General features: G+C 38.4%; 1 protein-coding gene across 1 annotated transcript; it reads right to left on the bottom strand.

Moving 5' to 3' along the window:
• Nucleotides 1–13,768: 13,768 nt before the first annotated feature.
• LOC139123767 (uncharacterized) lies at nucleotides 13,769–18,004 on the bottom strand. The gene is made up of 6 exons (XM_070689920.1): nucleotides 17,924–18,004; nucleotides 17,554–17,612; nucleotides 16,518–16,930; nucleotides 15,050–15,217; nucleotides 14,368–14,418; nucleotides 13,769–13,874 (listed from the first exon to the last, which is right to left on the bottom strand). The coding sequence occupies exons 1-6, from the start codon at nucleotides 18,002–18,004 to the stop codon at nucleotides 13,792–13,794; spliced, it is 855 nt and encodes a 284-aa protein (XP_070546021.1). The 3' UTR covers nucleotides 13,769–13,791.
• Between the last annotated feature and the right edge of the window lie 411 nt (nucleotides 18,005–18,415).

An 18,415-nucleotide genomic window follows, 5' to 3' on the forward strand; every position in this document is an offset into this window, starting at 1 on the left:
AAGCGCCCGCTGCGTCGTCATAGGGGAGTCTGAGTTCCTTGTTTCTATTTCTCTAGTGAATAACTGTATACTGTGATCGATCCTTCAAGTGAAAATGATCCATATCATGAAAATACCTACTTTCGTTTGTTCAGGACATGTTCAATGCTCGTACTTGAGCTGTGGACAAGAACGTCTGGCCACGAGCGCATTGCAATGGGCAGCAAGATACGTAGACTTGGTTCAAGTCGGTGAATCAAAAAAAAAATAAAATCATTTGTAATAGTTTCTCTTGTGTGTCTCCTATTTCATACAAACCTATTTGGAATTTGGCAGCCCAGGCCAGGTTTTCCTTGCGATTGAACGCGCTACCTTTGAGTCTGCGCAGTAGCGAGTTAGTTTCTGCCAGATTCACGACTCTGTGATTCCGGGAGAAACTCCACAGTATAGTGTTCACTCCAGTCATTCCGTTCAGCCCACTCAGGCGTTTCAAATAAGAACAGAACACAAGCCATCGCGTTTACCTAGCTGAAACATTCACAAATGACAGACTTGAACCAAATCGACGAGGTACGGCTTAAAAGCAAAGAGTTGGAGGTGCGACGTAGTGATGCGTTGAATGGGCGACGAATTCGAGCGGGGAACCAAAACCAGCGTCTGTCCTCCCAGCTTGCATTTCTTCAAAGCTAAGCCCCTTATCGAACATCTTCCGCTCGCATTGGTCCTTCGTACATTCGGGAAGCATCGGACAGGTGACCTTGGCAATCGAAAATGCTTATCGATCAAAGGGAGGATTCATGATTATCCAGCTGATGCCACAATCATGTCAATATGTAAATTTATAGGTTTGAAGGGAGACCAGGTGGGTTCGTGTCACCAACGCTTGCGTCGCTATTGTTCAGTCGATCCTTAACCTAGGACAGAGGTACCCATTAAGCTAACGCCCTCGTACGGACCGACCTCACCACCGAGTTACTAAAACATATACAGATAAGTACATATATAGGTCAATACTTGACCCATTCAAGCACAGATCAACCTAGCCTTCATCCCACTCATACATCGACAGTGAAAGCATACAAAAGTAAAGACAAACTATAGGAAGTATATGTATTACCAGTGTCCCATATATTTTACAAATTAACTACATTCATTTACTCGGGTAAAACAAATGTTTGAGACTGTTGTTGCGAATTAAGATAGAATGCGCCCCGTGGACAAGTCATGCAGACTCTCACACTTGTACAATACTCTTTGTCTCTCACTTGTGGGGGCTCATTTTGAAGGTTATGGAATACATAAAGTTTTCAGCGACTTATTTTTGTGAAAATCGAAAATCATATTTTTGCCCATGGAATTAAGTCAACAGGAATGGCGGCCGATAACAATTACAGGTGTCGTTCAAAATTGCGAAATTTGTTTCTGTACTACCAAATGGTCGTTGGGTACAATCAGTTAAATTGTGAAACAAGTATATATATAGGTCATCAGTTTAAGGCCAAGTTTAGCATAGTAACTGTTCGCAGGGGCTGCAGTAAGTTGTGCCATTCTGGCTTATTATCTGATGTCCCGAAAAATGTTCAAGTGACAACATATAAGGAGCAAGTATGCTTTATAGGGTGGGGAGGAAGCTGGTTAGAAATATGTTTATTAAGTTCAGGAAGTTTTTAGGTTCACACTATGCACTTCCTCCAGACAAGCAGATTCCATTTCACATTGCTAACAATTATTTTGCTATCTTTGCATTCCACGCATTATGATTCCATATGATTGACTAGGCTTTTTCAGAGAGAATTTTTCCCTCCAAAAGGGTCTTTTAATCTCCGTTTTTTAGAGCAAGTCTCTCTTTGGTTTGTGTTTAGCCACAGTAGGAAAAACAGTTACTCAATTCGAGTTTTGTTGCTTGTTTCCCAAGGTAGTAATACAAAGAAGGGGGTCAACAAGACTCGTTTGTAGATGAAGTACAAAACGTAGTTTACAGACTTTACAATTGTTACGGGTTTACCTCTATTGCTGCAATAAAACAGAGGGTAGTAGCATAGCCAAGCACAGTATATAAGTAGGATGGCTAAGTTATAGCTAGTTAGACACTGGTGCTGTGCCAGTATAATTTTGCATACATCTGTGAAACATGCATGAGTCACAGTCCAGTTGCCAGTTTCTCAACACGCACGGGTCAACGTAGCAATCAAGACAAGTCACTGTTCGCAGGGGCTGCAGGCACGGTGACGTGACTTTCTTCTTGTGGGGCCGACACAAGGTGTGTCTTGTGGCGTGTTTGGGCCCCACAAGATTGGGGCAAGATTAAATGAGTTACCTATGTAGGTGAATTCTTTGTTAGACTGTTAATTGGTCACCCATTTTGTGGCCCACTTTATGTATTTCACAGTTAGCAGCATGTTAATCATTGTAAGGAAATTTGTTTGTGTGTCAGTTTATTGGTCACCAATTTTGTGGCCTAAGTGATGTATCTCATCTTTGCAACTTTAATTTTATCACAAGTGTAAGTAGGTTAGTTATTGTAAGGTCACATGTTTTGTATTATGTTTGCGTGTCATCAATTAGTGGCCTGTTTGATGTATTTTACAGTTACAGTTTCTCATTAAATGGTCACCCATTTGGTGGCCCATTTCTCCCACAAAGACATGAGTTGGGTATTCCTTAATTTTGCCGGTGTTGTAGCTGGCCGGGGCACAGCATCACTACCAGTGATGTGGGGCCTTGTCCAGCATTGACAGCGTTTGCAGGGGATAAATATTTGTATTTTTTCGACTCCTGAGGGTGCAATAATGTTTTGGAGGTATTTAAAAAACAAACGAACCACAAGAACAGCAGCCTTGCCTCAGAGTGTTTACAAAAGACAAATCACCAATGTTACCAAAACACTTCCAATTATAACATGTTTTTGGAATGTTATGCCCGAGGCGCCATCTTCTGTGAAAATAAACGTTAAACAAGAAAATACAGTTAATATGATGATATGTTATTACTTCATATATGTTTCTTCGTTCATTTGAGGAAAATATGGCTACAATTTGGCAGTGTCGTTTGCGAAGAGGTGACATGACCTAGTATGTAGCTAGTACTTTCCCATTAAGATGTAACTTTCAAATGAACTGCACTTATTCTGTTCACTAACGAGAATATATTTTAGCCTACACAATAATAAAGTCGACTTTTAGTCATCGATTCGGCGTTTGAAATGCAGGGCGTATTAGTATGACGTAAGCCCGCTCTTCAACTTTCCTGACAGAATAAATAACAGTGGACTATTGGGAGAGCGCCTGTATAATTGATAAACTGCTGACCGATTAATATTGCTCACTGTTGCTGCTCAACTGGCAAGGTGAAAACGATGAGCAAAGCAGATGTACGTCACCAATTTGTCTAAAGCGAAGTTATTTGACAGAGGAAAAAGATATCCGCCCAAATTTTACTGCAGTGCTGTCCCTTTCACGTGGGCCCCTACGTTGTATCGGAGATACTTGGTTAGTTTGTTATATGTACATACCCTGTGGTTGTGTTGCGACGACTGTACTGTTTTTTTTGGTTTCTGAGATAAACAGAAACAAACACAGAGTTTAAAAACTCATTTGCATAATTTTGTATACATCATGAATTTTTCATAAAACATAGGTGATGTATACTGAGACCATGCCTTCATGTTCATTTTTTTCGTACTTATCAAACAATTGCTTCTTTCAGAATTATGATTGACCGAGATGAGTATCTTAAAGTTCTGATAAGAATTGTATTCTAGATAAGATAGCGTCATGCGGGTCTCGCAATATTCGAAAATGAAACGCCCATCAAATTCAAACTGGAAAGGATATTTGTATTAAAAACAGATGAATTACGTTTACATTGTGTCGAGTCGTCTGTATCACTGCAATTGCGGCGGGTGAAATCTCGATTACATCATTTGTTACTGTGAATTTTAAATTTCTTTGACTAGCTGTCGCCAACAGCCTATTAAATATATGAAACAAACAACTCACGAAACACGTAGCATCGTTCACTTTATTTTAGATTCACATCAACAGAAAATTAACATAAAAACCAACCTGTAGCAGCATCGGTGGTGTTAGCCGTAGTCGTTTTACTAGCTGTAAACATATTGGATTTAAATCATTTTTCGCACATTCTCTATTGCATATTTGTTCTCTCTTATACCAAGAGGCTCTGAAAACAACGTGCTATTAAATCATTTCTTGTAAGTATTAGAAAATATGTTCAGGAACTCAGAGTTTTTTCGACGACGTGATAAGACAAGAAATCACGGGGATCTATAACTGACATACAGGCAGCTTAAATTTTTGTCACTTAAAGGTATACTGTCACCTGTTCCAATTTTGCCATAGTTACTATGGAAAGAGAATAATCTAACCAATAACAGATTTTAAACGGGTGGCCGCTTTTGAAAAACAGCGCCCTCACATGGGCATTTTGACCATATATGGGCATATTTAGATTACAGTTGACTGTGTAACTTTAAGATACCATGACAGTAAACATTTACATTTTAGCATTTGTTGATCGACCAATTAATAATTTGCATATTTTAAGAACTTTCTCATTCGAGGACATAAGACTGGAAGAATCTGATCAAAACGAAATTGTGCAATGAATATACAGTGACAAATAGAAATGAAAGACATTTTGCATTTACACGTCAGCCGATTGGTAATTTGCATATTTGATGAACTTTCGCAATTAGTGATAACTCGAACGACTTGACCAAAGTCGATCAAAATGCTATATGAATCGGCTGCTATAAATACATGGCTATGAATGCCTTGTATATTGACACTATATTTATAAGAGAAAGATATTTTGCATTTTACGTCACTATATTTAGAATTTGCAGGTTTCAGAATTTGGCATACACCACTTGAAGGACACGATCAAAGTTAAGTAAACCAGTTACATGACGTGATAGTACGATCCCTGAAAGAAGTTTACCATTTCATCGGCTAATAAATCGTGATCGATGTCCCTGACAATATTTTCGATTGAAGCTGTAGAGCATTAAAATCTTGCTCATGATGCTGATCATAACAAGTTTAATGAATTTGCAAGTTCATGGTTCGATATGGCCCGAGAAAAGTGTCACGGTCAGTTCACGGCAGCAACAACAAACAGTGAAACACGAAGGCACTTTCGGTTCATATCTGGGTCAAGATTACAACGACACAATATTTACGCATAAACGTACCTGTAGTACTAGCAGCACCGGTGGTGATATGAACAGTGCCCGGATTACCAGCTGTGGAAAAATTGCATTTCAGTTCTTTATCGCACATATGTGACATATTCAAAATGCCTTGAGATAAGATGCAGTCAAATAGCTTAATGGTAAAGTATTAGATAATATCTTCAGAGTAAATGCACCAAACTCCAGTCTCCTCAAGGGAACATCTTCACTTATTGTAACTTTAAACGAACAAGATAATTTAACACTCTGCGGTACTTCATTGCAGATGAAATGCATTTCGTACATTTGCAATCGCTGGTCATTCAGTCTCCCCGCGCCCTATGAATGCGAATGTTTGTCGCATGGGAGTTCGAGTCTTGTAAAACCGAAACTATGGCGTTGGCAGGCCATAAAACTTGGAAGTGAACTGGTTTTGTTGGCTCCCATACCCTTAAAAATATATGAAAATAAACCAATTCAGAATTTGGCAGGTTCATTGTAACTCGTTTATCGAAAATAAGTATTACACAATGCAGATTAAAGTCCCCTGGGGTAGGGAGGAGGTTTTCTTTGTGCAACGGTTTACCTTTAATATTTGATTTATTAATATTTGACTGTGATATTTCAAATAAAGCTTTCGACTCCAAACTGTCTGACTGTGTTTTTAATACCTACAATTCCTTATCTCCTCTTCAACCAGTGCACATACCACTCTAATTGCTCCGCAAACATTGCCAACTTGTTAATGACTTTGCGTATTAGCGGATTAGCTTATTAAGTCAACACCACGGCCGTCCCACACGTAGTAAAATAAGGAGTGGGACGGCAATGGTATTGACTCAATCAATTAATCCGCTGATACGGACAGCGGATTAGCCAGTTAGCAATTCTTTCGGAGCAATTACAGTGGTGTATACACAAGTTGGAGAGGAGATAATGACTTGTCGGTAATATATAAAGCAGTCAGACGGTGTGGAGTCGAAATCGTTATTTGAAATACCACAGTCAAAATTAATAAAACTACTTGTAGTTATAAAGAAAGCAGTCAGACGGTTTTGAGTTGAACTCTTCATTTCAAATATCACAGTCAAAATTAATAAAATAAAATAAAGTAAACCGCTGCAAAAAAAAACTCCCTCCCCACCCAAGGGGGACTGATTTCTGTGCCCTGTGGTATTAGGTAATGCCGTTTAAACGTACAGCAGTGAGAAGAAACTATCAGTATCAACGTGATTCGCACAGCATGTGTTGTGAAAGAACATATTTTGTAAGAATGACTGTAATTACAACGAATATAACAATGAATATAGAATTACAGCAATTTTTGCATGTGTAGAAGCAAACTGAATAAAAGAATCTGACACCGCGATGGACCTGGGATCAGATTTTTCACACGCGAGTGTGAGACAAAATACCCTAACGTGTATGAGAAATCTTATCCCAGGTCCTTGGTGTGTGTGGGTTTTTTTCTCGCACGACCACAAAATGTGTTAAATTCACACTGGAAACATTGGATGATTATTTTAACTATATCAGTGACTATCCAACTTCATGGCCTAGCATAATTCTGCGTCACTAACACAACTCCGCGACGAGTATCACTGCCGGTATTACAACTTCTGCCCCGGACGAGTTAAGCAAGTGGCCTATGTTCAATCGTTATGTGGAAAATTCGACCGTCTTTTGTAAGTATGTCACCAACGACGTACAAAATTATCCCAAAGTGTGACAACGCTATCGTCTGCCACTGCACTGTGACCTACATACTTTGTAGTCCCTGTTCATTTGCTACTTATCGTGCTAGTAGGTAATTAATATTTTGCACGCTGAGCGAAAAGCCTTTTATTATCCAATCAGAGCTCGTTTAATAATATGTCGCTTTCGTATAAGCTTATACGCATTTAAACACAGCATGGCACGGTCTCTGAGAGTATGGCATTGATAATATTTTTTCAACAACGCAGATCCAACACTCCTAAATGGCCAGAAATGTGAAAAAAGTAATCCCACACCCCATGGACAATAACAGTATGTCTCACATTCGTTTCGGAATTTCTATTTCATACTCGCACCCAGCTCATATTTAACTCACTCGTGTGAGACATTTCTATCTCAGCTCTTTAAGGTGTGGACTGCGCGATTCACACCGAAATTTATATTTTTCTCTCACTTTGATCTCAAATATGCTTGAGAAACACCTGAAGTATACAGCAATATCACTTAGGACCGTTCAGTGTATGCAATTATGGAAAAAATATACTTACTTGTCGGCTCTATGATTTCCACTGTACTGGTTTCATTGGAGTCTGTTGTGAAATAAGCGAAAGATAGATAAATAGATTCAAGAATAGGTAAATAAACTAGATCATATATATATATATATATATATATATATATATATATATATATATATATATATATATATATATATATATATATATAATATGAAAGTTCATGCAAGTATTGCTGGCAGAGTGCTCGATGATGCAGATCCAGAGCAAAATAGTGTATATATATATATATATATATATATATATTATATATATATATATATATATATATATCCAAAAGCAGAGCGTTATAAACAATAATAATACTGATGCGACATAAGGAACAAGTTTTATTTGGCAGTGAAAACGGTAATTTTAAATCCATGCCCAGACTTTCACAAAATGAATAAAAACCATCAATTTAGGGCTTACTTTTATGCAGCCACGTACATAAATATTAAAATACTTTCATAAACAGCCTTGATTCGTAAACTGTTGACGTTTCCTCAGCAGTCAACACCACAAGTGACAATTTCCTTTTATCTGAATGAACACCGCGAGTAACAAAAAATTTGCATTGGAAGAACCTGTTATGGTGTAACCACAGGGGATTCAATCTCCGATGATGACGATGATGATGATAAATATTTAAAATGAAGATAAATAAACATATATTTGGACTCAGTAAATTTGTTGTTATTGTTGTTGTTATTGTTGTTGTCGTTGTTGATACTATTTGCAGAAAAGAACAAAGTATGCGCTGCAAATTTCAACACAGCCTAACTATAGGCCTACATGTGCGTCGCAAATTCAACACAGCCTAACTATACACAGATACATGTGCGTTGCAAATTCAATACAGCCTAACTATACATGTGCGTTGCTGCCTAACTATACATGTGCGTTGCAAATTCAATACAGCCTAACATGTTAGGCTGTATTGAATTTGCAACGCACATGTATAGTTAGGCAGCAACGCACATGTATAGTTAGGCTGTATTGAATTTGCAACGCACATGTATCTGTGTATAGTTAGGCTGTGTTGAATTTGCGACGCACATGTAGGCCTATAGTTAGGCTGTGTTGAAATTTGCAGCGCATACTTTGTTCTTTTCTGCAAATAGTATCAACAACGACAACAACAATAACAACAACAATAACAACAAATTTACTGATCCAAATATATGTTTATTTATCTTCATTTTTAAATATTTAATCATCATCATCGTCATCATCGGAGATTGAATCCCCTGTGGTGTAACGTGTTATTACACTTTTGATCAATTCAAATCCCTCATCTGTTTCAAAGCTCTTTCGAGTTCGACTGTGCTCTATCATCATGTGTACGTAACGGAAGGCGGTGGCCATATTGTTTTTGTTTGTGCTTATTGTTGTCATATCAACAGATGTCGCGCGTGTGATGTAACTGTCATGCCACGCGTTCTTAAACTCAAATGGAACTGCCATAGTATAAAAACAGAGCCATTCAACACACCAGGACTGTATATTTAGCTAGCTACCGGAAAATGTCACAATTCCTGAAAAACCCTTCATGTTTTACGTGGATTACGTCGCGCCGTTGACGGAGAAAGATCACCATTTTTTTGTTGACTTTGTTGACTTTCAACTTGAAAGTAGTTCGGGATTACGGAAACTGAAGACGTTTATCGTAAAGTCACAAGGATGGAGCGACATGGACGCTTGTACATGATAAATGTACAATGTACTGTTTTGTTCAATAAACTTACTAATGCCCTATCACACTAAAGTTTAAGTGTTGCATACTAATACGACAGGGAAAATTTAGAAAGAGAGTCTGATTTGATGTGTTTCCGTATGTCCCGGATACAGTTTTTGTTTCACATTACGCAGTGTCCCATTCGTCGACTAATACGCACCTTATGCGAGTGATAAAGAGGTACGGCCAATGGGCGTACGTAACACAAACGATAGTTCGTATCAGTGATTTTACAAAGTGTGACAATGACCAATATCACAACCTATTAAACTCATTCCAAGCGTATAACTTCATCGACATTCATTTGTGATTTCTCTGTTCTCAAATCTGTGTCCAGTCACGCGCAATGATCTGTCACCTATTTTGTGACCGTGACTTCCTACCGCTGATTTTTTGGACTGTAAATTCGTGACATCCCTTGACAAGTGTAGTTGTTGTGATAGGAATTTTCATAAATGCAGTTGCAAGCCATCGCTACTTATCAACATGTGATACAAAGATAAGCTGCCACATCTTTTGCAGCGAAAAAACTGGAAATCAACTTCATGTATACGTAGAGATGGCATTTCGATGGCATTTCCCCCGATAAAGGAACACAGAGTTTCCGAGAATATGTTTAAAGGGGAATTTGTCCGAGAGATGCACAGTAACATGACCCAAAATGGCTTATGTCGCTACTAGGCCTAAAGTCATACAACTTTGCCAGTCTATAAATAGCTTACCGTAAGTAAATGTATCTTGCGTATGTACGAGTATCAGAAATGCGCCGATGATAAGGCAGAGTATTCTAGATGAAGAAACAAACGGTATAAATTTGGTTTTAAAATATCGAAATAATTGCTCCATATACGCTTAATATATATTTCGCCAGACTGGCGGTAAATATTCGTCTCACCTCTAACTGACCCGTCTGACTAGAATTAATTTTTTCGGAAACCTACAAAAATATAGGCAAGAATTTTTGCCGTAAGCAACATCCCTGTAATCGCATTTTAACTCCCCCCGCCATTTAGATATATGACGGAAAATGTGTATGAAAGGCAACCAGCTAAAGATGTACATAAATAGGTGATAGATCAATACTGGTTGATAACGAGGGACTTAGCGTCTGACGGGGTGACTGTACCCAAGAAAACGAGAAAAATATGAATAGAAAAGACGATGGAGAAAGGAAGACACAGAGACACTGAGAGTGTAGACAGGCAGAGACAGAATGTAGATTGACCGATGGAAAGGAAGACACACACTGGAGTGCACGGAGATAAATCTTACCTAGGATACATGTTGGATTGATGTTATCGAGCATCAGTACCAGCGATGAATGTCGGATGTTTGACCTAACTTGTGTTTTTATAGGCACACCTTCGTCACATAGGAAGATAACATCCCCATCGGCGGCACTGCCATACTGTTCTATTACGTATTCGGTAATCAATTAATAAGCTATCACTTGCAAAATAAAAGGTAATGTTTTCCTGAAGACGTTCATCAAAATTCACGAAATCATTTGAGTCACGATATAACAAGTTACAGATTACGCGACTTTCATGAAATTGCCTCACAAAAAAACCAACAAAAACACACACACACACAAACAAAAAACCCGCCCTCAATGCTGGAATCAGAAAGCCGTCTGTTTCGATTAGATGCGATGGACATAGGCCGGAGATTTATCGCAATATAAGTTCGAGTTGTGAAGGTGAAGAACAGTTTGTGAATTTCTCCGGTGCTATAGCCTGACATGTTTCCTGGAAATAATTGTTCGCATCTACAGTCGTCGATGTTTATCGGCGATGTGACAAGGCATCAAGTCACGTGGAGCTAACTGACCTATACACATCTTCAAGTTATGTCATTTAATTCTACGATTTTACGCGGGTTACCTTTACACAACAAACGCTTCTGTACTGGAATACGCCAACAGGGCGTTGGATGGTATCTACAGATTGCTATTATTGACTTAGGTCTGATACTTATATTACAGAGTGAGCGAAAATATAGATATACCGACAATGTAAAATTGCAAACGACTTTCTTATTTCATAAACGGATGAAAGGCTGTTCTCGGTGTTTCGGTGTTTCACGACATTCATGCTTAGGATCAACGCTACATTCAGGTAACCTCACAGCCTGACACGCTGACCAACAGAAGCCCTGATATGTCGTGCGCTTCACGTCATAATGATTCCCAGCGACAAAGTCGGTATATCAATTAACGCTTCTGGTTATTTGAGAATGGGTTGAAACATCTTTCCGTCACTCCCATACCTCTGTCTGCCTGTCTGTCTGTCTGTCTGTCTCTCTGTCTGTCTGTCTGTCTGTGTCTGTCTGTCCCCCCCCTCTCTCTCTCTCTCTCTCTCCTCTCTCTCTCTCTCTCTCTCTCTCTCTCTCTCTCTCTCTCTCTCTCTCTCTCCTCCTCTCTCTCTCTCTCTCTCACCAGTTTTCTCGCTGAAGTTGTCATCACAGATAGTAACGTGTCGAGCTAATTATCTTTAAACTCCTTATAATTCCTAACGTGGCATCAACAGGCAGCAATATGTTCTTTACTCTGTTTAGCCCAATGCATGGTCTATTAGATGATATATTTACATAATGTCTGTGTGCTAAAATCAAAAATCATAGGCTGGATATACGAGTTATTCTGAAAGCAAATTTGAGCTTTATTTCTAAAGGTGTCAATATTATCAAAGCATTCAAAGAAAGATAATGCAGAAAATTCTCTTCCTCAAAAGCAACACTTTAGAAAAAATATTGTTTTGATAACCTTATCTCACAACTAGGTAACCGATGGAGGTGACGGATGCGGAGTTGTTCATTTAACGGAGTATGAGCTATTTCAAAGCTCCGCCATTCATGTCATCCATAGCAACTTCATTAACATAAGTTGTCACGGTTTTTCTCTCCTTCGTCGCTCAGACTGAACTGACACCAACCACTGGCCGATCTTAAACAGTGACATCAACGTACAAACTAACAACACCTTTTGTACACTTGAATGTGTTAATGGCACGTTTTGGATAGACTTTAATCAAAGCTTTATAGAGAATGAAATCGGATAAATTTACAACCCTGTCTGAGATAAGTATGTCAAAATTTACATGTAAACTTACATTCACTCACGATCAATTCACGTAGTATGTGTTCCCACGTTATTATTAATTTGAATTCCAAATATAAAAATGGCTCACACAAGTGTGAAAGATTTCGTGAAGCTATGACAAAGGAGACTTCCTAGTTACAAATCAAAGTTAATGATATATTCTCTCTGTATCGAAGTAATCAGGTAAACTTCATGGACGATACATAACAATAGAAAAATGTAACATGCAAACATCACAGTTTTTATCATGTGTCTGTCTTTAAAAAGTGCTGAAGATAATATGGTTAACACAAATGTGAAAAATGTGTGAAACTCTGACGGTATGATAAAGGAGACTTCAACGTTACATATCAAAGTTAATGATATATTCTCTCTGTATCAAAGCAATCAGGTAACTTCATGGACGATACATAGAGATAGAAACATGTAACATGCCGACACCACAGTTTTTTATCAATGTGTCTGTCTTCAAAAAAGTGCTGAAGATGATATGGTCAGGGAGTCCCTTTTTCTGAAACAGAGAAAATTGATGAATCCGGTTTACTTCCTCAGTTGTAAAGAATCGCTAGGTAACGACAACTGTGTACTCAGGTAGAAATATATGTGTAATATTCAGTATTATATTGTAGCTTTGTCAATATAAGTTAATTTTGTGACGTCATACCCTCAGATTATTACTGATAATGTAACCGATTATCCAGCATTGTGGCCCCGATGTTTTTTTTGCATCCACAAATTTACTGGTCTCGCCAAAACTTTAAAATGACAGAGATAACGTACCCCCTCCCGCCCATAATGGACCAATGAAAACTTTGCACTCCATAATGTTGGTGGGGGCTACATTTTTGCTTAGCTATCTCGTCGTATTCAAGGAATTGTGAGGTTTAACTCAAACTCCGTTGGATCAAGAATTTGAACAAACATTCGACGGTGTGGATTTCCTGCCTAAAGCTCCATAAGCTGTATCTTTTGGCTTTTTTTTCAAGAACTTTTGATTTGTGGTTCCCCTACACTTCTGCATTGAATCCCCTAAACTGTAATTTAATGCCATGTATTTAGCATATCAACACAACCGTTCGTCTATATGAGTATAATCTCCATTGTTATTGTTAAAAATTGTATTCAAGCCCGGACTAGAATTCGTTTGTAAACAATAAACAATGATCACTACACACATACAAGCTGTGTTGACAAAAAGAATACTCAAAAATTTCAGCATGACAAACGAATTAGGGTCAGACACGGTAGTTGATATACAGAAGCAGAATACTGAAAAACCTGCCATAAGTTACAGCTTATGTCCCTTCAACAGATGCAACGAGCCTTTTTAAGTTGAAGTCTACAAAATGCGGTCGTCGGAGAGGTGTATTTGTTCACATGATAATCCTTTTAGCTTTCAACTAATGCGTTGTATTTGATAGACTTTGAATGCTTTAATGTTGGGTTGACAATGGCCTATCAGATACATGTGGGATTCGATTCAGTACCTTATAACGTTTCCACGTCATCGTTACCAAAAAGAAACGATGCAAGCAAATGTCACAGTGGCAATCAAGCTGTATAGTCCCTCAGCATTTTCCCCACTATTACGTTCTGAAAAACCAAGTAAGATTAATATTGGTCAATTCAGTTTTAGTGTAAGTCTGAACAGTGAATGAAAATAATTACATCGAAAATGTGATTCATTTATGTTCAAGGAATAGAGTTGATAAACAAGCAATTTGGATGTAATAAGACTGAAATTCAAAATATATTATGTCTTCATGCGATAAACGCCATTGGGAGAAAACAATAATTTTGACTGTCATCTGTTGTCCTCAATTTGTCTACAGCTGCCTATCTGTACCGAGACCAACACTGCACATGGCTTTCATACTCGGTTGAACAGCAATTCTCAGGAGGAAACATGCCAGATAAATATTTTCCGCTAAAAAAAAATTATTGTACATACATAATACTTATAGCTCAACTAAGAAAATTCCTCGAAGCTTACATTTAGTAATTACGATTCACCATAACCAAATGTAACTACTTAAACGTTAAAATTATTGCCTTAGTTTATCATTCTTCTTTACTTTCTTCTGACTTGTTTTCGTTGGACGTTTTGTCGTTGGTCTTGCCGTAGTCCGTGGTGGGACTAAGGAGGAAAATATACCACGTTTAAATTACGACTGATTGTAATCAAACAACGTCAGCAATATGACATAGACACCAGCGCTCTACTGTCTGTTTCGCTCAATTACTTGTGCAATGCCATTTACCGTTGAAGTGTCATTTAGAAAGAACACAGAGTAAAACAACATTTTTAATGGGATGTTCCTTCTAGTTTGCAGTCGCTGTTCCAATAGAGCGGGTTTTTGTTCGTTCAGTCGAATTTTGACCGTGATGACTCAGTAAAATCTGCATAAAAGAAACCCCAATTCGACGAGCTTGTATTCATGATATCTTTCTAAAACATTCCATCTATTTTCAGTGATATATAGAAAATGATAGACAATAGTGCACTTCTGCAAGCTTGGATATTTATTTTTTTCATTTATCATTGATTGATTGATTGATTGATTGATTGATTGATTGATTGATTGATTGATTGGTTGATTGATTTCACTTCAAAGGGCAAAGATTGAAGCAACCATCCGTTGACGTTATGTCAGAGAACCCTCCCACATACATGAACTTGAAATTGTCTCCCATCTTGTTGCATTCTAACCATTTGAGGAATTGAATTCCCAAGCTCAAGCTGCAAGTTGAGGAAAAGACTGACTTACGTGAACATGTAGGAGCGTTATGGTCCCACTTTCCGTCATAGCATGTAAGGGTTCTCGCACCGACCAAGTGGAAACCAGCATTGCAAGTGTAAGTCACAGTGCTGCGATGAGCGAAGCTACTTCCTACCGACTGCGCATTTGCAACCGTTCCCGGATCTGTACAGGCGTCTGCGAGGAAAATCAGAAAACAAGTTTACTGTTATTAAACCTCCCGAACAAAAGCAAATGCATAGATGTACATGTGTTTCGTCTGTATCCTAGATACATCACTTCTAGTTTGATATTTTAAATGAATGTATGACACTCATACCGGAGTCCATTTTCTCCATACTACATATAGTTCAGCTTATGTATTCTCTACCGGAAGATATCTGATGGTACCAAGCTTGATTACTCGATTGACGCGGTATGCCTCAAACTTCACGTTTCCTCGTTGCGTTGTTCCAGTTACAACAGTAAAACTGTCTACGCCAGTAGCAGCACTGTAAAAGTTGTGTGTCTCAATTGCACACCAAGCCTCAGTTTCATGCAGAAAGTCTAGACTTTGACTTGTCTTTTGTGAATGAAATTCGTGCAGTTTTCGCTGGTTGTTTGTCTGCAGCATCCTTTGCCAAAGCCGATCTGGATGAAGATTCGAATTTTTCTTGGATCCATTTGTATGATGTAGATTGATGCTGCTTGACTCTTGTCAATGACCATCGGAAATCCGAAACTCGCCCTTCTGTATCTTTTATGAAGAATGTCCGAGACTTTGACTTTAAATTCATTAAAAAATACCTTAGAAGAGGATCAGAAAGACTACTGCTACATGATAGCTATCCTTGATTTTCTGATTGTCAAACATGAAATAATGTAAATACAGAGTATTACATATTTTGAATGGCTCTACAATGGGGAAACACCAACAAGCACCACTTCTTGTTTGATATTTAAATGACAGTTAAATTATGGGAAGGGGGTCAATAGGGCCTCTACCTGTGTGCAAAATGGAAAGCAGTCAATTCATTGCTCCTCAACCGACTAATATAATGTTAAGGCAGTATGCGCCTCCAAAGTGAAAGACTTTAACTTTTGCTGAAACCTTCCTTCAGGAATATTTCAACCATTCTGTTTCAAAATCAAGAATAAAAATCGGGGTCACCGTACAAAGTTTGGTAGAGAAAAAATAACCCAAGATTTACCGATATTTAAAATTTGAAATGGCCACTATCTCTGTGTTAACTCTATGGAGAAAAATAAAATTTTTGAATTTCGTAAAACTAAGCCGGTTAAAAGTTTGTTTACACCGAGAGCTTCAAAATGAGGCCCCATATCTGGTATCTGAGAAACGCATTGGAAAACTTTGAGCGTCCAAATGTATGTCCAGTAGGCGCGATTCTAACTGTTGTCACCCTACTCATCTTGTTGTTGTTTTCTTCTGCTTACAAGGGAGGACGGAATAAAACAAGAGAATGTGAAAGAGGCATACCAGGTTGACAATTACTCGTACTGGTTGTTCCTCCAGCTAGAGCGATACATGCGTCATCGTTGGCTGCGTTGATGTCGTTTGTTGTGGCAATCACTGCGCAGATATGAGTGTACGATGAACACGCAGCGTCTGTCGCTATCGTTACAGTTGCACCAGAGTTACTTGCCTCGCTATCAGCGTTGACAGCAATAGCTGATGCACTGGCACCTAAAGTGACTGCATTAGCAACACCTTTTGTGGTCGCGTCTTCGAAGTTTGCATTGTTTGTGTAGTACAGGTCCACCGCAGTTACTGTGGCCGCGGTGCCGCTGATCTCGCAGACGTTTATGTCAAATATGTACGTTGTTCTTGAATTACAGAGTGTTGCAGTCAGAGTGATGGTGTCGTCATTGTGAAAGTTTTCACACCAACATCTAAAAACGGAAGATAAAATAACAATTGATACAATTAATAGCTAAAAACATATTTACGATGAGGGTATCTATCGGAAATTCAAATATATTGATCAGAACAAATATATTTTCAGACTATATTTAATCGTGAATTTTGTTTGATATTACATGTTTGTTTGTTTGGTTTTTTTTTTTTTTTTTTTTTAAATATGCTTAAATACCGATCAACTGTGCCCAACCTCTACTCTACTTGCAGCTAAACAGGATTAAACATTCTGTGAAACATTTAGGTCTCCTTCGTTAGATTAAGTTCATGAGCACAAATTCACCATGCAAGGCTTAATATACACTGTTACATACAGATAAGATCTTATTCTAGCTTTTGTGCTTAATAAGCGTTTCTGAAAATTGATTGTGGTACCTTTCATTTTGGGTAAAGATAGCAGCTAACACTGACAATGTTTTTATGTTTTTCATGGAGTTGGGATTTTTCAAAAATCTGACACTTGCAAAGAATCACACGACTGCAAAAACGCCGCCATAGTGCCAGACCGCCAAAAACACAGTCAATAACAGTTTACTCCTTCCAACTAGCTGATACGAATCAGTTGAAGACGAGTCGTTGAGAAAAAAAAATAATTTACCTTGAGCAGTTGTCCGGGAGATGACCGCTACGATTGTAAATAGGATCACAAATGTGTTGCTGAAATTAACAACAGACATGATAATATAATGTTATACTGCCATCATAATCACTATGTTTCGTGAGAAGTGGAATTTGTCGAGAAATAAACTCCGAACCACCGTATAACTTACCTCATTTTGCTGATGTCCAAGGTCTTTTTGAGCCCACTACTTGATCGAATCAAAGTGTCCGTCTATCTGTTCTCCGCGCTCTTTTATTTCTCAGACCGTATCGCAGGAATTTTCTTTACTTTAGACGACCAATGATAACAAACCTTCAGCTACATTTATTTCCCTGGCAACTAGCCAAATTTGAAGGTGACCAATTACAAAGCTGTCTATGCTAAGTGGTAAAACGCTATTGGCGCTATGTGTGTCGTTGGCATGGTGATACAAGGCTGCTTCTGTCATTCATGGCATAAACACCCCCTAGCCACGTGACACAGGTTGTCGATCACAATATTTTGCCGTCCTCCCATTTCAACAGTTGAATGGTCACAATATCTATCGCCCTCTTTGATTTTGGAATTGGACTGCTGTAACAACACTTTCGCCAACTAGAGACCAGAGACCTTTTTTATCGGAAAAAGATGTGTGTCCATTTAGTTTCATTGTAGTAACCATCCATTAAAAGTCTCCTTTTTTCTGACCCCTTGTCTGAATTCCGCCCAGCCACCAAACCGTAAAATAACTAAGGCGTTGAGAGTTTTCTTTATCCTAGAGCTTTAAAATGAACTCCCTTGAGCAGTAGATCAAAAGGTATTGTAAACATCTGAAAGTCCGAATATCTGTCCCCGAGGAGCGTTTTATCTTAAAGAGTTT

Source organism: Ptychodera flava (assembly GCF_041260155.1).
Source record: "Ptychodera flava strain L36383 chromosome 23 unlocalized genomic scaffold, AS_Pfla_20210202 Scaffold_23__1_contigs__length_28996876_pilon, whole genome shotgun sequence".
Taxonomy (NCBI): domain Eukaryota; kingdom Metazoa; phylum Hemichordata; class Enteropneusta; family Ptychoderidae; genus Ptychodera; species Ptychodera flava.

Bases quoted from the DNA above. Each gene is read 5' to 3' on its own strand.
- LOC139123767 (XM_070689920.1), bottom strand. From the start codon at position 18,004: ATGACAGAAGCAGCCTTGTATCACCATGCCAACGACACACATAGCGCC. The intron at 14,419-15,049 runs GTAAGTCAGTCT...TTTCCTCCTTAG, and splicing joins TAACGCTCCTACATGTTCAC to TCCCACCACGGACTACGGCA. The intron at 13,875-14,367 runs GTCAGAAGAAAG...TTGGTTTTTCAG, and splicing joins AAAACGTCCAACGAAAACAA to AACGTAATAGTGGGGAAAAT.